General features: G+C 38.6%; 1 protein-coding gene across 1 annotated transcript; it reads right to left on the minus strand.

Moving 5' to 3' along the window:
- Positions 1,370–22,106, minus strand: INTS13 (integrator complex subunit 13). The gene is made up of 17 exons (XM_021392142.1): positions 21,951–22,106; positions 21,081–21,312; positions 19,681–19,755; positions 17,479–17,681; positions 17,114–17,194; positions 15,690–15,780; positions 14,045–14,173; positions 12,457–12,541; positions 9,835–9,924; positions 9,483–9,572; positions 7,248–7,426; positions 6,294–6,464; positions 5,735–5,889; positions 4,527–4,757; positions 3,334–3,473; positions 2,525–2,660; positions 1,370–2,313 (listed from the first exon to the last, which is right to left on the minus strand). The coding sequence occupies exons 2-17, from the start codon at positions 21,303–21,305 to the stop codon at positions 2,274–2,276; spliced, it is 2,121 nt and encodes a 706-aa protein (XP_021247817.1). The 5' UTR covers positions 21,306–21,312; positions 21,951–22,106; the 3' UTR covers positions 1,370–2,273.

The following is a 22,400-nucleotide window of genomic DNA, read 5'->3' on the forward strand; positions in this document are numbered from 1 at the left end:
AGCCCATGGATAGTTTGTGCAGGCTAAAGAGTATAGACATAAGTGCCTACTCCTACTGTCAGGAAAGTGAGCAGAACCAGACCCAGTTAAGCAGCAGGCAGGGAGAGGAATAGTGACTATTTAACCACAAGTATGAAAGCATTGCTGGTGTATTAAGATCTTTTTAAGAGGAACAGTAGTTGCTTTACAAGTGTAATAGCAGTGAAAGGATATACTTCTCACATAAGCCAGTAGCATTTGTCTGGGTTTGCAGCATTAACCTTTTGAATAAATACAAAATCTTCCAGCTGACAACTTCAAGTTTCCAGAAGAGGTCTGACGTTTGATGCAAAAGTCAAACCAACAGTAATTTCCTGTATCCAGAAGACCAGACATAATGTTGGCAAGTTAAATAAGCTACCTTGAGGTGTAACATATTTGTAACTGCTGATCAATCTGCACAAAGCCACGCTATAAGGGCATAACCAAACCACATCCTCAAATGAGAGTCTGCCAAAGATTTTCGAGACAGATTTTAGATGACCTCTTTGAATTACTTTTGTCCTATTCATTTTTTTAAAAAGAAAACTGGAGTGTAATAAATATATAGATATCTTTGGGGTAATTACTGTGTTGAGGTGTGATGGTATGCAACAGTACCATGGTGAAGATGTCTAGATGTAGACTGGGGGGTCTTTTAAATTACTAAGGGAGTTCATTACTTTTAATTTACAAACAAGAAACACCTTTAATTTCCACTGCAAGCTGAGCTACTGGAGGAGAAACGAGGGCTGTTTTTTGTTTCTTTTGATCACCCGCATTTCAAAATCTGGGCTGAAAGACCAGTTTACATCAACTCAGTAAGCAGTATTTCAAACAAGCAACATATGACATTAAAATGAAAATCTGCAGGAGTACACATCTAAGTTTATCACTAGTATAGTGACATGATCTTTTCTTATTTGAGAAGGTCTCAGACTTCGGGACATTCAAAAATCATACACTGCTTCTGTGAAAGCTACGTACATTTTAAAATATAATCAAAATAGTATCAGGCAAGTACTCTTTTCTCACTGCAAAAATGGTCCTACAGTCATTTAACAAATCACAGTTACCATCAAATTGTGGTTACCAATGTTAATATACTTGCATGATGTTTGTATTCTGAATGAGTCATCATGAACTATGGTATTTCAAGTTTCAGATTAAGAAATGCAAACATACTGATTTAGTTTTAAGACCTCTTTCTGAGTTTTTCTTTATCGACAAACTAATACATCAAAGCTGCTTCAATTGCTTATACAGGCTAAAATAAAGCAATGGAAGCAGATCAGAGGAAAACTGATAAAACTCAGCTAAACTCCAGTGGAAAAATAGAAAGACTGGGAACTAGTTTCCGAATGATGTTTTATTTTGTATCCCCATAGCTTCATGCTCTGCTCTTCTATGCTTGGCACGTAGAAGGGATCAGCTACTTGGAGAGATTAGCAGAGATTTTACTTGGGAAAAAAAAAAAGAAGATTGATCATCTGCTTTGTCATTCAGATATTCAGAATAAGCCTCCCCTTAAGTTTTTAAATATTAGGCCTAAAGCCACAGGTACTTTGGAGGGTATATTCCATAAAAAAAACATTTAATGGTTAGCAAAAATTTTATTTCAATTTTGTTTAAAAACACTCAATTCCAGCATAACAACCTGAAAGGTTTTGCTTTCTAAAGTTCATTCCTAACAAATTTAAAGAAGTTCTTAAGCCAACACTTTGTCTTTAAAACCCCTCACCCCCCCCACCCCACCACTTGCATGAAAACCAAGACTGACACATTCTCAGCTAAGTGACTAGGTATTCAGTGTGCGGTCTTTTCAATAATTCTGGATGCCTGAGAAGTTTCCTATAAATAAAAGTATTAATGAACTGAAGTTAACAGTATCATCAGTTATTTATCAATTGACTGAAACTGAAGTTCTTCAAACAGTCAGTCACCGCTGTATTACTTATGGAAAAGGACTTTAAATTCAGATCAACATTTTGACGATTTCATTTAGTCCTTGGCAGCAGAGGTTTTCTTCATTCTAAAAAGTCAACTGTACAGTACTTTAGGACAGATTCTATTTGCACACCATTCAGTGTGATATGTGGATTTTACAGTTCATAGAAAAATAGAAATACAAAAAAGTGAAAACAAAACAGAACAATTGTACTGAAATGGTACCAATATCAATTCCAACATCACGGCGTTCTGTGTTTTTTTTTTCCCTGTGCAATTTGCCCAAATTCTGTTCAAAGAAATGATCATCACTGTCGTCCAGTTTTTCCATTCTCTGCCGTTTCCATTCTGAAATGGCAGAAGACAATTGGTAAGGATCATCATTGGTAATACAACCAACAGATTAGGAAAAAAGAAATAAACTTGTGATTTTTGTTTTATAATCTTTGCACTTTTTAATCCTCAAAAGTGTAAGGAGCCTTCTTAATGCAAATAAACTACTCATCCATACTGCATTTGACTATTGCTTATTTATAGAAATGCATTTATTGATACAAACCCATTTTCTTCTTTCAGATGTTGGTACAGCTCAGCTTTATTGTTGACAGAGTTCAAACGACCAATAAATTCTTGGTGTTTCCTAGAATTGGCGGTATTAATCCTGTTGCTCCATAAAGACAGCAAGGACATTGGCCCTAAAATCACATGCAAAAATAGGTGAAATCTGTAATTAAATGACATATAACAAAGCGATTTCATTTCTGTATCCCTAAAACATCACTATAAAGTTTTAGAAGACATTACAGACTTGGGTAGTACAGCATATTAAAAACACTAATACTTAAAAGCCTTATAATATAGGTTAAGTAAATATGGCATACACAGAGTTACAGCAGCTGAGTTACTGCTTTATAGGAGACTGACTTTGCTTCACAAGCAGAATCGTAACACCAGCTTAGCCATTATGACCGATGTTAGCAGCTCAATAAGGGAAAGAAGCCAGTGAAAAATGTTTCTTTCAACTAGCCAGTCGTGCATGTCTACATTCATTAGTCAGCAAGAGACAATTGTTTTTGATACCCACTCTTAAATATAGTTTCTGCCAAAGTACCTCAGTGAGCACTAGCAGAAATCTATCCTTGTCCTCTGTCAGTCCAATTGACTATCTTTAGGTCCATGCAGTATCTTGGAGTCTTTCTTTTGACATTGATTCGTTAAGGTTAATACATGTATTTATCAAGAGCTTATCAGCATTGATTAATTAAGAATTCTCTCAACTAATTCAGCTTTTACTCCAAGATTTGCCTCATTACTTTAGGAAAAAAAAATTTTCAAGTGGGAAAATCTGTTCCAATCCTTCTGTTTTACCTTTAGACTTTTCCACTACAGGCATTTCATCCATTGTTATAAGAGGCTTTTTGTTGGGGGGCTCAGGAGAATCAGGGGAATCTTTTATAACTTCTGCTTCTGCTAGTTCTTCTTTCTCACGATCCAAGAGACCTTTTAACCTTTTTGAGAGGGGAGGAAAACAATGAAGTAAGATACACTACAGCAGCACCTATTATTTCTGACACTTCTGTACTCTTCAAGTGACCCACAACCCACATCATGAGAAGGTTTCTTTTGACCCCTTGTCAAACTGGGAAACAGGGAAAACTCACTAAATAATCCTCAAGATAAAGACCTAATGGAAAGATCTTAAAATATATTTTCACTTCTGTTTAAATATTTATATAGTACCCATTGAGGTAGTCCTTCCATCAAATCCATCAAAACTAAAAATGATCAACAAACAATGAATATACAGAATATACTCTATATCAAATTGCTTTCAACTCAGCCCTTACTTTGTTTCACCTGTCAAAGCAAAAGTAATTGTTGAAATCGATTTGATCACATGCGGAAAGGCAAGAAGGTCATCAGCATGGTGACAAGAACATAGGTCAAAGTGTCTGTCCTCCTAAGCAATCCTGGCATGCACAAAACTATATATTCAAAAAAAGTTTAGTAATGCAGTGTGTTTTGGACCTCTCTAGAATAAGTTGTTTGAAAGAAGAAAACCAGATCCTTAACTGTTTTAGAAGTTAGAATAATTAACATGAATTAGAAGCTGTAGTTACAAGGACAATAATCCTTGATGTTCAGCCAAGGAGACCAGCCAAATTAATTTGGATATACCCAAACACTAAACTGTCTACAGTTCAAATGACTGAAAAACATGGCTAGACACTTGACTTCATGTTCTAATATTCTTGTAGCATACTAAGTGTTGCAGTTACAAAGTAGTGTAAAGCCCTAAGTTGTCAGCAACTCAGACAAGAATTGTATTTGTAAAATATTTTTACTTGGCAAGACTGATAAGCAGGCACTGTAATAAGGGAGATGTTTTTCCAGCTTACTAATGGCAACTGGTAAAAAAAAAAAATTGTGATCCACAATCGTTGTTCATGCTTTTTACTGTGGCTTACTAACAAATCAAATTAAAACCATTTTACAGCAGTTCTCTTGAAGAGGATGATGGCAAGATTATGTTATGGTTTACGTTACTTTAGAAAATTTACCTTTCTGATTCTTGCCACGGCTTATCTGGTTCATAGTCCTTTCCTGACTTCTCTGACTTGTCTTCTTTATCTTCTCTCTTTCTGCCTCGTTTCTTTCGTTCTTCTTCTTCTGGAGGTTTGCTTCTGCAAGCCATCAAGCATTCTAAGACCCGCTGGTGCTTATCAGAGTTGCCAATGTGTGCTCGTACAAGAGTTTCCAGTTCATTCCACATAATCCGATACTGTTCATCTCTAAGCAAGGGCAGGAAAAGCAGTACTGTATATAGGATAATCTAAATCATTAATCTACTGAAGAGCTAAATAAAAGATCTTTATTTTTGCATTATGTTGTTTCATTTTATTTATCCCCTGAGCTCTCTCCTTCATTTGAAGACCTATCCACACTTTAGATTGAATGTCAAGGATGGAACGCAGAACCACATCACGTGACCTTTCTCAATTAAAAGTCAGAGTTAAGTTTAAGTTGAAACTTAAATATTGCTTCCACTGACAAATTCTTAGCTTTCATGAGATCTCACTGCCTAGAGGTACTTCTGAATTCAGTCAGCCGTTTGCTAACCAGCAAGTTCAACAATATTAGGATATGCAGATGGCCACTCAAGTACCAAAATGCCCACGATTTATTTAAATATCTGCATGAAAAATAAAAATGAGGAATCTTATACTGGTTGGCTGCAAGTAACTCCCAGATGCCTGGGAACCTGTTGCAGATTGATTTCTTTCCAGTTAATTCTTGGGAATTCAACGTACACGTATGTCACCATTGGAAGAACAGATAAGTGCATATCCTATGCGGATTTTAAAAGGAGCATCCTATATTTTAAGTAACTGTTCCAAAGTTGACTGTTTTAATAATTCAATTTTATACTGTTGTTTATTTACAATATGCTTAAGTTTCCCTTTTTAGTCATTTAGCATTATTCCACTTTCTCTCCCCTAGCTTGTGTCAGTCTCTCACCTTTCTTAATGGTTACCTTTGTGTTCACATTAATAATCACAATTTTTCGTTATTAAAGTAACTTCAGTTTCCTAACATTCAACACAATCACTGTCCCTAAATGGTGCAAGCAAAGCTTTCACAGCATTTGTATATCATTTAGCATACTCCATATTACCTTTGGCCACACTTTAAAAACCATGTATGAAAACAACGTAAATGATATATTTCTGAGAAACATCCAACAACAACAAAAATGTTTGTATTTAACCTTTTAGGGCCCTTTCCTCTGGTACCAACTGTTGAAATAGGCAGCGGATCATTTTTCCTCTCCATATCTACCAAATTGTATATTGTTTTTTGACAATTCAATACATCCTCATCTGTCATTGCTTCTTTTACAATCACACTGGCTAATGGCACTACCTGCAATACAAAACACAAGTTAAGAATGGGAAGTCTATACATTGCAGGAAACTAGCAGGAACAAGGAAAAGCAAAGTCTGTGTAACCATGGAACAATACACAACAAAAATATCACATTCTCTCCTGAATTTAGTAGTAACACTGAGATCTAACCACATGCATGCTGTCTTTACCCACTGCAACTCAGCAGCTCTGTAGCTAAGCCAGTTTCAAGTACTGCACTCAATTAGATTAAACAGTAATAATCTACTAACATTAAATACATAATACTGAAGCTAAAAATTAAGCTTAAACTCATGTTGTGACAAGCGATTTATAGAAAGTTGAGTTAGTACTTCCACCAAGTAACAGATTCAAACTTACTCTAGACCAGAATAAGAGGTTACACACCCAAGATTACTTACAGCTTGCATGTTAAAGATGGTAGTCTGAGAAATAATCATAGGCCAGTAACGAGTATGTTTCTCTAACTGATCTTTTGCACGTTCCAATGGAATTTCAAGACTTCCATCGATCTTATATCTGGGTTCTAGAAAAGGAGTTAATCGGTTTTCCCTCATAAATTCACCAAAATCCTAATGATAACCAAACAAAATAAAATTAGGAATTTCTCTAACAAAGTAACTTTCACTGAATGGGTGAAACAGCATAGTCTTGCCTATCATTAACTGCATACCACCATCACTAAACCTGACTCCAACACCCAGAGCCCAGTTTCTAGCTTTCAAATTTGTGACATTATTTGAGGTGAACACAAAATAGTTTCATAAACTTTGGGCTTTAAAACTGACACATAGTTTTAAAATGAGAAGGTCTTCTGGACTTGTAAGGCATTTCATGTACGGTAAGAAGCTTTACTATGTTTTTCTGGAAGTCACTTCTGCTTGCATAATGTAGATGCAAAGGAAGTGTTAAAAATGCCAGCTTACTGTCTGTTCTATATCCAGAGTTCAAAGCTGACAACTCCATCTTTCCTGCTTATTTTACAACTCATTCACGCACAATCAAGCCTTCCAACAATGACCATGATACAGTTCTACATGCACCCAGCCCATACTGAAACCTTGCCAGGAAAATCCTGTTTCAGAATCAGAACAAAGTTTAGATATCGATAGTGCATAAGGCAGCAAAGTGCTTCCTCAACATGGAAAGGATTCTATGAAGCACACGTGACAATAAACAGATGCACTACTTTGTACTAAATATACATCAGTGTATACGAAGAAAACCAGTTAGACTGTGATGTCATGCAAACCACTCCAAATCTCCAAAACACATACTAGCATTTCCTACACACAACACCCATTGCACTACATCTCTTGTCATCTATGCGAAAACAAACTAAAAAAAAGTCTTACTGTAATTCGGTAGTCAGTAACTCTTCCACCACAACCTTCACTAATCGATGGGGGATCTTCTAGAATTGATCGTGAGCTGCTTAATACATGCAGAAAAATTTCTCCTCCATGGCTGCTGAGCATGTGACTAATTACTTTAGAGCCAGACTTGCGTGGCTGTTCCAGTAAAACAGAACGACCTGTTGGAAGCAATGTCAGTTTCATTAGTTACCATGTACTGCAATTTTAAATTAAAAAGTCAGACACACAGAAGTTTGTAATGAGCCATTAAGACTGAATCCACTGAAGTTGTGTTTTGACCTAGATGAGTAAGAAACTGTTTCAAGTATTTACTGTATTTCCCCAAACTTAACAGTAAGCTTTAAAATTTTCACACAGAACAGCTGAAAGGCCTCCCTCCTGGGAATACATCACCGCTTTCTGAGCAGGACATTATTCCTAGGAAAAGTAAGTATTTAGACATTAATACGGTTCATTGTGTATGAATAGCTTGTTATTTTTAGTCAAACACGATGTTGCATACTTAACCATTATCTTGTTCTAGTGTAGAAATTCATTAAAAACATCTTCTACAAAGAAACAACAGAACCCATTCAAGTATAAAAGGTATTCATTTATACTAGTTGTAATACTTGCAATGGATACAACTTTTCAGACATACACAAACCAGCTGACTCTTCATTAAAATACACTAAACAAAGAGGTGGAACCTCCAAATAGTTTGTTACAAGGAAGCAAAAACAGAAGACCAGAAGGGAGTGGTTATTTAAAATACACTATCAGTTTTAGTTCTAACCATTTTTATTAATCAAAGTACTCTTCCAGTACAGAATCTTTAGAAAAGACACAAAGAATACCTTCCCTGAAAAAAAAAAATCCCATTAAAAGGATGTTTGTAATGCAGCTTTTTTTGCTTACTGTAAAGAAACACATGCAATTAATGCTGACTACATACCACTAGCATTATGACCAAGAGTATCATCACCTACTGAAAGAAGTTTTTCCTACCAAACAAGACACAATGTATTCTACACTTGGACTCAGTAAAGGACTTCCAGAATTCAGTATTGGCTCTCTACTTTACCTCTTTCCTCTCATTTCCTGTTATTTTATTTATATGACATGTTAACACAGACTTGGCATTTTTACAGAATGCAGATGTACCCCTCTTTATACGGGCTGAAAAACAAGGTTTTATTAGCAGGAAGGCTGCAGGGGTGGCTGCCATTAGGGCAACTGCTGGGCTTTGCTAAGTCAGATCAGAGCCAACCTCAGCCATTCTCCAGAAGGGAACCACTATTGCCAAAGCTGAGCCATGAGCAACGCTGGGTGCACCTCTGGGACAGCATCCTTATAGAGAAAGGGAAAAACTGCTGCACAACAGCAGCTGGAAGAGAGGAGCGAGAAATGTGAGAAACAGCACTACAGGCACTGAGGTCAGTACAGAAGGCAGGCAGGAGGTGCTCCAGGTGCAGAGCAGAAGTTCCCTGCCTAGGAGATGCCCATGGTGCCTAGGCTGTCCTCCTGCAGCCCATGGGCACCATGTGGAGCAGATCTCCAGGTGCAGCCTGTGGAGGACCCCACAGCGCTGTAGGTGGATGTGGCCTGAAGGAGGCCACAGCCCATGGAGAGCCCCCACAAAAGCAGGCCCTGGGTAGGAACTGGGACCTGTGGAGAAGAGCTCATGGTGGGGCAGGAGGCCACGGTAGGGATCAGTGCTGTCTTGAAGGGTGAGCCCCATGGTACAGAGCCAAACTGGAGCAGTGCTTGAAGAGCTGCAGACTGTGGAAAGCCCATGTAGGATCAGTTCCCCGTGCTGGAGCAGGGAGAAGAGTGATCATAAAGGAGCAGCGGAGACTAGGTATTATGAACTGACTGCAACCTCCACTCCTCCACTCCCCTGCATCAGTCAAGGGGAGGAGGTAGAAGAAGGTGGAGGAAGTAATGTGCTTCTAGTTCTCTCTGCTCTAGTCTGTTAGCAATAGGCAGCATATTATATTAATCTGCCTACGAAGAGTCTGTTTTGCCCCCGACAGCAAGGGTGGGAAGAAAATTCTCAAATTATCTCAACCCATGAGTCTTTTCTCATCTGATTTTCTCCCCATTCTGCTGAGGAGAACTCTAAGAGCAGCATGGTGGAGCAAAGATACCTACCAATGCAAAGCCACCACAACGTTCCATTTGCAATATTAACAATTACAACTTTAAAATAATTAGTTAAGGACACAAACTTACCATTAAGGAGAAAGTTAGTAAGGCATGAAGATGGTCTGCTATTTACATCTACTGGTGAAATTCTGTACGCTCCAGTGCAGTAGTGTAATTCTGAGAAATGAAGGAGTAGAAAAGTTGAGTCTAGATCCACACAGAAAAAAATATCCCACAAAACCAAAGAGGATGAGGTTGAGCATCATTTCACCACTGTTAAACTAGGACGCAATCAGCAGCAACGTATACAGTGTAAAAGGTAAAAGCAGCATCAACAAGAAGTGAATTACCTCCTTGCTTGAATTCTTACCGGTACATGAGGAGAACAACATTTAACATAACTTAGAATAGCAGCTTTGTAAGATATCGTGTTACCTACCTACACTATTTGTTCGAGGAGTACACCATTTTAATGTCACAGTTTCTTTAAATGCGCCTTCTCTGCTATTGCCACCTACGTGATTATCACCTGCAATATTGAGTCAGAGAAACGTGCATCATAACACCATCAAATATTTTGTTACACAAAAATGCAGCAAGTAATTCTCATGGTTGTCTTTTTTTTCCCTGCAGTAACACTTCATGGTTACAAATTTAATGTACAAAATATTGAATAACATATCACATACAAGAAGTAATCTAATTAAGCTAGATATTTAATAAGTGAAAAAAATGCCTACATTATCCGTAGCGGTACTTAAAATAATCTTTTAAAGATCAGCAGCTATTGTGTGGTTGTGAAAAAAGAAATGCAAGCAAACAAAACAGTGTAGCTCCAATGTATGTTCCCAGTATTTGACTGGACACTTAGAAAGTTACAGGTACATTTTAGTTTTTTTCCACAACAGTCTTTTTTTCTTTAAAAAATGCCTAAGACTTGAAAAGCATCCCTGATTTTCCACAGACCAATTAAAACCTTTAGCAAGCATTAAGAGCCCTTCTTTAAGGCTGATTAGTTTATGTACGTACTGTATCTCAGCCTAAAATGAAACTGACCTAAAGGCACATTTGACAACTTGGGGGAAAATAAAATTTGGTTTTATTATCCAGCATCTTCGCTACGTCAATTTCAATTTGAACATCTCAACATGTTCTACAGACCATAGGTGTTTTGTCACTACAAATATTTTTGTATAACATCATACTGACAAGCAGATATTACCAATATATTACTTAACAGTCATATAATATGCTTGAATCCACAATAACCTGGAAAGAATTAGATGCATATATCAACAGCCTATGTAAGATGTCAGGGTTTAGTCTATGTAGGAACTTTGATTTCATATTATAAAGGCTTCCTCACATAATATGTTTATGATCTGCTCACTAATCATGAAAGTAACCTGCAGAAGAGGCTTTTTTAATGACCAAAAGAGTTGAGTTAAAACAACTGGAATCCTTTTAGAAATATCTCTCACAGAACAGACGAAGTTTAGCCTTTATATAAGTTCCCTAGCAACTTTGAAAGGAAATAAGATCTAATCAAATAATCGAATCTCCCCTTTCCTAGTACTTCATACGGTTAAAAGATGGATTTTAAAAACAAATAAAAAGGAACAAAAACTGACAAGATCCGATGAAAACGAACTGAAAAGGCATTACAGCAGGAGTCTGGATTTGGCTTTCACTAGCAGGCTCATTCCCCGAGCCTGTAGGTATTACGTAAGCATTTCTGAGCCTCTGCCATAAACCTTTGTACTTTCAACATGCATAGTAAGTTCAAGTCAGTCTGAATTCAGTACTGTAACATCTGATTCCTTTTTTCTCCAATCTTTATTCATAAACTTAACTAAAAAAAAGAACAGTAATTTTAAGTGAGGAGATGCATTCTGTTCTTGGTAATGGTTGTCCTCTTAAGAGCAGGGGGGAAAAAAAGGCACAAAGTCCCCCAACACAAGTACTTACACACCAGTTTTCAGAAAAGAAGTACCCACTGTTTCTTAGATAACAGACAGATAACTCACCTGTTAAGATATTGTATTTCTAAGTTGTTAAACCATCATCTTCCTAATATGCTTTAAAGCCACATAAGAGTCTGAATAGTAAGAAACATCTACAGTCGGTAGCTAAATGCATGTATTCTATAAACATACTAAGTCAGACTAAGATTTCTTCTGACTCAGTGCCACTTAAAACGTTACAAACTACACTGTACGAGAACACAAAGCCTACAAAAACTTCAAATGAGACTTCAGCATTTCAGAACAGGCACATAGCAAGCATTCCACCAAACGCTGGTAGACAGGGTGTTTTCAGTTGCTTGCTTTAGCTTTTAAGTACCACCAATACAGAATATTTTGCCTCACTTGATACATTAACAGATTGTTATATCAAACATTCTCTGCAAAATTGTTTTCTTCCCCTCTAACCTCACAGAAGTAAAGGTATTAAAAAAACACCTGAGAGGAATATTAGGTAATTCCAAGCTACAAAAAGCAGACTAGATACTTCAACAAAGTGAGAAAGCTCAAAAGCAACTCAGGTTTTTAAAAGCAATTACTGTCACGATCAGATCTATAGAATTATGTTACTTATTACTTAACAGACAGATTAAAAGCTCAGTTGTTCAAGGAATAGCTTTCCACAAATACTCAAGCAGCACTTTTTTACTTTCTGTGAAACCACCACACATCTATCTCCCAGATAGCATGCTTTTTATTCAGTAGCTTCAGTGAGAAATTGAAGCGCTCCTCAAAAATCACACACAAAAATCCTGAACGTACGTGAAACCTGGTCTGATGAATTTGATACGTTTTTGAATTTTTTTATATTACCTTAAGATACGCCAGTACTGAATAAATCTTCAAAGCCAACACTGCAAAACAAGTCATTAGGCTGCAAAGAACAACTGAAAATGTGCTATTTACAAATAGGATTTACCTTAACTCTAATAATTATGTCTGAAGCTTGCATCAGTTAGAAGCTCATAGCCCCTGCTTGTAAATACTTCTAGCACGCAAATGACTGACCAAGCATTTCGAGAATGATTGCTACTTACCACTCTTTAAAAAGTCAACATGTGCTTCTTTGTGATGAAGAAGCTCCACATCATAGTTGGCTGATGTGTTAGCATGTTGTTCTTCCTTTAAAAGAGACAGGTAAAAACAATTATACAATTATTTCCCAAGTAGCAGTCACTATTTTTAATTAGAAATAATTTTGATGATTTGACATTTACCTCTTGCATCACAGGAAAACGAGTCTCCCAAGTGCATTAGACAACAATGGGATTGCAATATTGAGGAAACCGCTCTCTATCTGCTCATCTATTTAAAGATGCAGCCTTCTCATTCTTTTTGTTCCCTTTCCAAAACCCTATACTTTCTTAACATAGATCTCACGACAGTGTGTGTAGTGTAAGACGTAGACTTAAATAGTTGTAACTAATTTTGCCTGAATTAATAACTTTAGAAAGCCCGACAAGAACCTAGACCAAAAAAACATACTTTGAATGTATCATCATTTTCTTACACTTCAGATGCGTGGAAAAAAATATATATACACATGCTTTCAACTTCAAGTTGATAATCTCTGCATCTTTAAACAGCAGCAACAAATTAAAAAACATGAACAAGGAACATAGTCTATTACTATAAGGACAAAGATAGAAGGGAGAAACATACCAGCAGCACACAGGTCAGATTATAGACAAGGTATTTGCAAGCCTAAAAGTCACATTCATATGATGATCCATGTGAAAGTTCATTAAAAATTAATGTATTGTGACATTTAATTCCATGTTTTAACTTATTAAATCCATGTCAAATTGCTATGAATATCTTTCAAAACTAGAAAATTGCTGTTTTTCAAAGAATGCAATAAGAATTGACAATATTAGAGCCTTTGATTGTTCTTAAAAATAAAAAAAAGTTTATCTGCCCTTACCCTTTGAATACTGACACTTTGGATCAGGCAGCAAGAGAATTGAAACAGAAAATTACTCTAAACTTAATATTTAAATACTTAATTGCACCAATTTCCCTCCCTCTGGTGATAAGAAACAAATAGGAACATAAACAACTTTGAACAAAGTGTTAAATTCAGTTGCTTCCTTAAATAGATTATATCCCATCCCTGTCTCTCTGGTTTGTAGACATTCAGAATGTAAACCTTTCTGGAAAACCTTTAGCCAAAAAACCAACTGTTAGTTACAAACACCTTCATTTTGGGTGGGCATGATGATGAGACAAAGGAAAGACTCACTATGCCACTAAAATGCACAGGGGTCAAGAATATCTAATAACACAACTAGAAAAAGACACGAGAATCACAAACAAAGTAATTTAAGGCAAATAAGATAGTATTTATATGAAGTAATACGAACAGAACTGAAATAACGCTTGTATTGCTACATCAAAAATTGAGATCCAGCAATACATTTTGTTCTGTGATCCTTTACATTCTTCCCTTACTTTACTTTTACTAACCTGGTCACAAACATTAAATGTGGGCTAATAAAAAAAAAGACAAAACAAAAAATATGATATGGAGAGAAAAACAATGTAAGAATTTCATTTAAATAAAAAAAATTCAAATAAATTTAGAAGTGATACAGCAAGCTACCAAAGCAAGAGACACAGTATTACCTTCATAGGAATGTTGGTTATTGTGGTTGAAGCCAAATCAAAGTGCTGTTGTACTAAAACATTCAGTTTTGTAGCTAAATGCCGTCCTGCACGGACACTATGCACTTCACTGGTTAAAACAGGTGAAAGCTACAAGAAATTAACACAGAACATACAGTATTAATGGATTAGACTCTAGTATCATAGAACAATATAAACCACTTGAAACACTCAACTCAGAACATTTATAGTACTAAATTCAATCATAAAGAAAACCACCATGGAAAGTTAAGAAGGGAAAAGTTGCTGTTTCTTTTTCAGAACTCTGCAGATTGTGTCAGTTGCTACAGTTGCAGTTTCTACCAACTGTTCCAGAGTCAGAAGCATGCTAGGAACTTTGACTCATCAGTATCAGGACATGGGGAAAGAACCCTCTTTCTGGGTCTAGTATTCCCCTTTTAAACCTACTGAGTAACAGCAGGTTAAAACAGCTCTTTTTGCCTACCTGCATGTTAAGACATACACAAAACGCAAGCTGTAAGTTGCATTTGATTTTCCAAGTAATGACATTGGTTGTAGGCTTAAAAAAAGTGAGCAATGTCTGCCTTACAAAGGAAAGAAGTAATCATTTATTCAGTTTTGCTTTTTTTTTTTAAAGCATGACAATTGAGTATTTTTGTACTAGATCTCAGAGCAGCAGCTTCATTCCCTTTTACTTGTGAAGTAGGATGCAAGACCAAATGCCTTCTGTGTTAAGAAGATTCCTTCCTTGCATTTTTTTCTTATATCAGTACATTATTTTTAGCAGAGCAGACTGAACATCAGCACAATACATTACAAAATCATTTGCATGTGTCTGCATTCAAGTTCATACAGCACACGTTTTTGCTACAACTGAAGTGTTCATATAGAATAATTTCTTATATGCATCATTTTTTCTTTTCATTTGATGATTTTTCAAGTCTCTATAAAGATCTGCTGAACTTCAAATATTCTACATTCCTACAATATACTACCCTTTCCTTTGGAAGCAGACACGCCTTCCAATGCTTTTCACTATAAAGGCATTCTGATGACTAGCACTTGACCACACAAATAAAAGCACCACTCCGGTGCTTCCAGTCATGAGAAAATCATTCAAGTAATAGTTAAATATCATAACACATCAGCCTGGCTAACATGGAACGTAGAGCTGAACAATGCCAATGTCATTTAACAGATACATGTCAGAACATGCTGCTAGCTAGCAGAAAGCCTGCTTGAATTGCAGAACAGTTATTCAGCTCATCCATCCAACACACCAAGTAGTTGATGGTTTTCCATTCATTCCTTCTCAAAAAGGAAATTAAAGCAAACATCTTCTCATCCTATAGTATTTGATTTATGTTTTATTTCACAAAAAAAGCAGCATTAATTATTACTGCAACAACTGTAAGAAATGAAAAAGATGATACCCTATATGCTTGCATACTACAAAAGAAAAGAAAACATGCACTTCAGATGGCAGTATGCAAGCTGTCAACTTTTCAAAAAAAATCACCACCTGTATTTTTTCCCATACCTTACCAGAGGCCCAAAGCCTTACTGAGGCTTAATGTGCATTGCCTATTGGAGTCTGACATCGTTCCTAATACTGGGATACATTTTCTCATTTTTAGACTCTTACCTCTTTTTTAGGACGATCTGAAACAAGGCTGTCTTCACCAACTGGGTACGTGTGGATTAAGACCAATTCACATTTCTGGATCTGCATTAGGCTTGAAAATAAAAACATTCTATTTAACCTACAGAGTGGCAAGAAGTATTAAGAAAAAGTATCTCACAGGAACTACAAGACCTCTCAAGATTCATCTGACCAACAGAATACAGAATCTGAGATATTATGACACACTGTTTCTGAAAGTATTTTATAGAAACTAAGTTACATAAATGATATTTAAAGGCATACTTCAAAATAAAGTATCAGAATAAGCACTTGTGCAGATTTGCTAGCTCTTCAGTTGCAATAGTACTGTGTTACATTTTTGACAGTTAAGTAGAGCAGATCCTTGACTCATGTACTGTTTACCTTCATCATCTGAAAATGGACACTACAGAGGATTTGCCTCAGCAAGCGTGCCTGAAAGTGTTAATAGGGGGATTCTGATAAACATGGAGCTATGCCAGTATCACATCCATTTCCCAACACAGCTGAAAACCTAGAGAGACCGAGACACTCTCTTGCATCTGTTGCTACAGCAACGTATAAAAAGTTATGTTTTAGGAAGAAGTTCTTCACTGTGAGGGTGGTGAGACACTGGAACAGGTTGCCCAGAGAGGTTGTGGATGTCCCCTCCCTGGAAGCATTCAAGGCCAGGCTGGATGGGGCTTTGAGCAACCTGGTCTAGAGGGAGGTGTCCCTGCCTATTGCAGGGGGATTGGAACCAGATGATCTTAAAGGTCCCTTCCAACCCAAACCATTCTATGATAGGTCACCCTTTACAATGGACTTAGCACCTGATTCCCTGGCACTAGTGTCCTTTACACATCTACAAAATGGCATTTGTAGCAGCTAAATCTAGCTTCTGCTATGTAAGTGCCTATGGAGCAATCAAGGATAGAATCTCAAGCTACTATATACTTTGAAAGCTAACATACAACTCCAGCACCAAACAGTTCATTGTTTAATTAGCCAAAGCATATGGTAGAAAAGTGGCAGAAGGGGATTTTAAGAGATTGCTTTATTCCAAGGGAGGTATCAAGGAACAAAATTTAGAAATTAAGAACTACTTTGAAGCCCCTCAGCTATTTTAGTCTAAGGAACAGGAAAGTGAAACTAATTTGTCGCTTTCAAGAAAGAATGCAGATGCACAACTGATAACCGTGCCTCACTGCAGGACTGTAACACCTCGTGTTTTAGAGAAAGATAGAAGATAGCAACCTGATGAAATATTGTTCTACGAGGATAAGGGATGATACAGCTTAGAGCCCTCTATTTCACACCAGCATTCAAACCACTCATCAGAAGAAGTTTCAGTATTTACACCAGTATTTCTTAGAGGACATAACAGGCACACATAGGGAAAAACAAACTGTTGAAAGTATACTCACTGATCTGAATTAGCTGCAAGCTTGTTATGTTCATGAATGGTTTCCTGAACATAATCCTCAAGCATCCGAACATGACTGTCACTGCAGAGAAGCGTTTAAAAAAATAAGTAGTTTTATGTAATATTATAAATCCTCTCATTCAGAGCAACATGCCACTACATGCTTTCCTATTTAAAGCGAGAATTTTTTCATTGGTTACTGTAGCACATAAACATCTCCATAAATAAAAGCCTTCATAAGGCATGAAGCGATTTATTAAGAATATAGCTACTTAGAGCATTAATTTATAGCAATCAACAAAACACTTCTAAAAATGTATGAAATCCCTTTATTTCTTGATGGCAGAAGCAAACGATAACGCATACCTTTTTGCATTAGTAATACAGATTATTCTTCCTCTATTTCCAACACGTTCTGCATTCTCCATGAGCATGGTTCGAGCCTCGTGTTGGTATTCTGTTATTTTGCAAAGCGCTTCAACTGCAGCAACCAGCCCGTGAAGTATGCTGCAGCATTCTGGATCTGCCCGAGGATTAGGTGGCCCAACAGCTGCTAAGGCTGCCATTAACTGGATAAAGAATGAAAGTTACTTTTCAGGAATCTGTTAAAGCGTCCAGTTATGCGAAAAGTTACCATTATAACTTATTTTACATGTTACTTCACATTGTCAGGACAAAAGCAGACAGAGCAATAGAAGACCTGTATACGCTCTCAGCCTTTGGAAAAAAATATTCTGGCCCCAAGTTACCCTATGCAGCTGATTTACTATGTGTTAACAAGCCTGTAGAAAACAATACCATCACTTCTCATAGAAAAATACGTACCCATAACTGCAAATTATATCCAATACTTGTAAGAAATTATTACTTTATCAACTGCAGTTTGCTTTGATTTTCTGAAAACTTGGGAGTTTGGTTGCTTCCCAAAGCTTTTCCCCAGCTTTTCAGAAAAAGAGCCCATTCAATATGAGTGGAAGTGAGAACAAAGAATACAAACACTGTTTACATCTTTTTAAAAAAAAAAGTTTATTTGCCTATCTTGCCAAGGCAAAAAAAATTAAACAAGTGTAAAATTCAAAAGGTATCACTAATTTACAGATGAAATGCATACCCAGGTAATTTCTTCATACCATTTGTTTTAATATAATTTGATCCTGAAAGTTGCTTTTATTTCTAAACATGAAGTTGCTTATATACCCAACCTCCCAGGCTACTACTTAAAATGTTACCATGCAATAATTTGAGATCAGATCGATCCACTAGGATTTTAATTCATAACATAAATATTGAATATAGAATCATTGAATAGCTTGGGTTGGAAGGGACCTTAAAGACCAGGCAGTTCTAACCACCCTGCCACAGGAAGGGCTGCCACCCACTAGATACACATCTTTTCTTACACTGGGGGCCCTGGGCCTGGATGCAGATGAGACCTCACGAGGGCAGAGTAGAGTGGGACAATTACCTCCTTCACTCTGCTGGCCATGTCACTTCTGGTGTGGGCCAGGATACAGTTGGCCTTCCCAGCTGCAAGCTCACACCCAGCTTTTTTGTCCACCAGGACTTCAAGTCCTCCACATTGCTGCTCTCAATGAGTTCTTCTCCCAGTCTGTACTCGTGCCTGGGATTGCCCCAGCCCAGGCTCAGCACCTTGCATTTGGCCTTGTTGAACCTTGTGCCTTAATACAGCTTTCAGAATGATCTGTTCCATGATCTTCCCACGCACTGAAGTGAGGCTCATTTCTCTAGTGAGAGTGTTTGGGTGACAAGCAGGTGTCTCGGTGCTTCTCAGCAAGGAGCCCCCAGTTACTAACACCCTTTGCCTTTTTTTTGGTGGCACTGGTACTAATAAGGACCAAGTTAATGCAGTTGCCCCATCCTGTGTCTTAATTGTTACCCGCATCCTCTTCTTTTCATGAAAGAGCTGCATGTCAGTTACGCAGGTACATTTCAGGGGCAAAGGGCAGACTCATCCTTCTGCTCCAAGCAGAGAAGAGGCTGCAGTATCCATCATCTTGCATATTACTGGAATCTATCTTCTCAGGGCTGAAAGTCAGTTTAGCTTCTTTCCCTTACAGGGACTTAAGACAGTGCCATCAGTCTGCCTGCATCACTGCTGAGTACCACACATCAGTCTCTCAAATTTCTGGATACTGTGCTGCCTGGTGATTTTCCTCATTCAATCTGGCCACCTGCTCAAGAATTTCATTTGAGCTGGGGACAGTGGCAACCCCCCCCACCCTCAGTCCCTTGGGGGACTTCCAGATGCTGGAGCTTCCCACAAACAAAGGCCTGGGCAGCTACCTTTGTACCTATGGGATCCCACTGCTGCTCCCAACCCTGCCCCTTAACCTCCCCCACAAGGGCTGGCAGCCCCTGGCTGCTCTCTTCTCACCCTGGGGACTCCCCAGTTAGGGGACCCTCCCCATCTCCACTCATCCACGTCCTGCTGCGCTGCAGAATATGCCTACATGGGAGATGATCACTTCAGAAAGCAACTAGTAACACATCACAATTTATCATGATTAAACTAGACTTTCAAAAGAAAAGAACAGCTACAATGCATACCTCTTGCAAGTTCTGATCTTCTTGGGTCCAGGAATTCAAAACATGAGCTCCAGAATCACTCACAATGAAATTTACCTAGAAGTATTTTAAAAGTCCAGGTCAGATAACAGTTAGATAAAATCATGGATTATAGCTACCTCCCCAAATCCAAACTAACAAGGAGTACACCTCCTCCTTCAGACTATCTGATACCCTGCAGAGGTATGCAATTACAAGCCAAACTAAAAATAAGACATACACAAAAAGCATTCGGTCCCGCCACATTCATAACATTACCTAAAGAGTAAACGATTAACAACTTCTTATTCTAAACATTCGCACACAATGACAACATAATCAACCTTGATACTGAGTTTGTATTTCATGATGCTATGAAGTTTTCATAAACAGGTAATACTTTCAGTAGAAAACCCATCTGCAAAGTTCAGTACTGCAATACAGCAAATTGTTCTCCAGATGTCATCACAGTAGATTACAGGGTAAATACCTAGCAAGATTCACTAACGTCAGAGAGCAAAATACATTGTAAAGTTGGCAGAAACAGTTAAGGGGAAGAACACCTTTCATCTCAATTTACAGTTCTTATAGCACATGGGCTTTAGATCAGCCACACGATTTAAGTTAATTGAGCATACAATCGACAAAATCCCATGATAGGACAAGACCACAGTTTAAATTAAGCGTAAGCTGTCTGAGAGCCAGGACATGCAATCCACTGAAGCAGTGAGGCTGACACACCAGACCACAGAACTTCCAGTAGCATTTGTTAGTGTCAGACACCCTGCTCTTTCTGAAACAGACTGTTCTTCATCATTACTTTGTAGCAATATCACTGTCAAAAGTTTAACTTTTCTTTTTAAAAAAAAAAATAATAAAAGGTAATCAGCCTTGGGAAATTTCCTAACTCAATAGTAAGACAACTTCAGGAACCAGGGATTAGTTAGAGCCACCAGGTATTTCTGCTTCTAAAAGAGCAACTGTGCACCCTCTCACTTTTTCAAACTTGCCCTTGGAGAGATATCCCAACTTTTCCTATTCCTGTCCAGATCCCTGGGAGTTGGTATTGAAAACCTTGAAGTGCTACCAGGCATATTTACAACCAGAGTCTGATATGCAGCAAGACCTCCCTCGAGCTTTTGTGAGCTTAGAGATCACGAAAACACAAACACGTCACCTTAAAGCACTCCTCACGTTTTGCACAAAACATGCAAAGGTCCCAAAAATTAACACGCAATGGGACTCTGATGCTCTTTAAACTAGTTTAGAAAGCAATTCACTGTATCAACAATGCAAATATAATAAATTACACGTACACTTCTAACAACAGCAAATGGTATTAAAAGCTTCATAGAAATGCAAAAGCACCCATTATGTTATCAGGAATTTATTGAAAAACTTACCAGCTTCTTGAAAGGAAAAATGTCGTACATTATTCTACAGTACTCCATAGATGATTCCACCGAACACGTCCATAATGATTTTGATATGGGTGCTAGAGGTATGATTCCTTGGGTCCGGTTCTTTACTAACATATCAAATTCAACATGCTGTCTACAGGATTCTGCCATATAGGGGCAGTGATCCACAACAAAAACAGTTTTATGAGACTCAGAGAAGATTTTCATTTTCTTCCTAAAACAGATAGGAAAGTTAGGGGGAAAAAAAAAATGTAGTAGACAAACATAGCACAGACCTACTACAGGATTTATATAGCACAAAAATGTCTTACTAGAACACTTGAGTTTTGAAGAGGTTATCTCACGATTTATACGTTGCATCCATTAGCTGCAGTAACAACCTATTTACCCTTCAGGACACACCACAGAAGAGCCTATTTTAACACTACTTACATAGAGAGAAAAATATCTTAGTCCATATATTTAGTGTACTAGACACCTCACCATTTATTTTTCCCCCAGGAGGAAAGAAGATACACAACATGTGAACGTTCACAATTGAAAAATAATAATAATACACCGTATTGCCTTCCTTTCTCCTCTGATCAAAAGGTACGCTTAAGCAAAAATCGTACAGAAATGGCTTGCTATTTAGAGCTTTCTTGCTAAAAGTAACAGGAAAAAAAAACATTTATGATTAGGCTACACGGGCTTTGAAAGAGCAGCAGCGTCAAGGCTTTTAGGCTAACTTCCAGCCTTTGCACTTCTCAATCGACCAGCAAGCACGGGGAAAGGAGAAGCACACGAGAACGAGGAGGGCACAGCCGCGGCGGGGCCCGCCGGGGAAGGGGGCGCGCGGGCGGCGTCTCTTACTTGGGCCGGCTCCTGCGGTGCTGCAGCAGTCCCGGGCCTCCTCCGCGCCGCGCCCGGGCCCTGCCGCGGGCCCGTTCCGGGGAGGAGGGGTAGGCCCCGCGGGGCGCCCTAGAGAGGGCCGGGCGCGGGCGCCTGCGGCCGGGCGGCCTCCATGCCCCTCCGCTCGCTTCCTCGGCGGCCGCCGCCGGCTCGGCGGGGAGCGCGGGGCCCGGCTCCGGCCTCCGCGCCCGGCGCCCGCGGGGGTGGGAGAAGCGGCCGCAGCCCCCCCCGCTCCGCCCACCCCTGAGGCCGCGAGACCCCCGCGCGGCCACTTACGCCGCTGGCGTAACGGCTCCCCCAGCGCTGGCAGGGGGAGCGCCTCTCCCCTCCTCACCCCTCCTCACCCACTCCCCGCCGGCCCCGCCAGCCAGCAGGGCCCCGGCGGCGCGCCGGGGTCACGCAGCCCCCATG

Source organism: Numida meleagris, chromosome 1 (assembly GCF_002078875.1).
Source record: "Numida meleagris isolate 19003 breed g44 Domestic line chromosome 1, NumMel1.0, whole genome shotgun sequence".
Taxonomy (NCBI): Eukaryota; Metazoa; Chordata; class Aves; order Galliformes; family Numididae; genus Numida; species Numida meleagris.

What these genes read in the sequence shown, in the direction of transcription:
- INTS13 (XM_021392142.1), bottom strand. Translation starts at nt 21,305, where the DNA reads ATGAAAATCTTCTCTGAGTCTCATAAAACTGTTTTTGTTGTGGATCAC. An exon ending in TGTTGACTTTTTAAAGAGTG is followed by an intron (nt 9,925 to 12,456) that starts GTAAGTAGCAAT and finishes TCAATATTGCAG; the next exon opens with GTGATAATCACGTAGGTGGC. An exon ending in TCCTCGAACAAATAGTGTAG is followed by an intron (nt 9,573 to 9,834) that starts GTAGGTAACACG and finishes TTCATTTCTCAG; the next exon opens with AATTACACTACTGCACTGGA.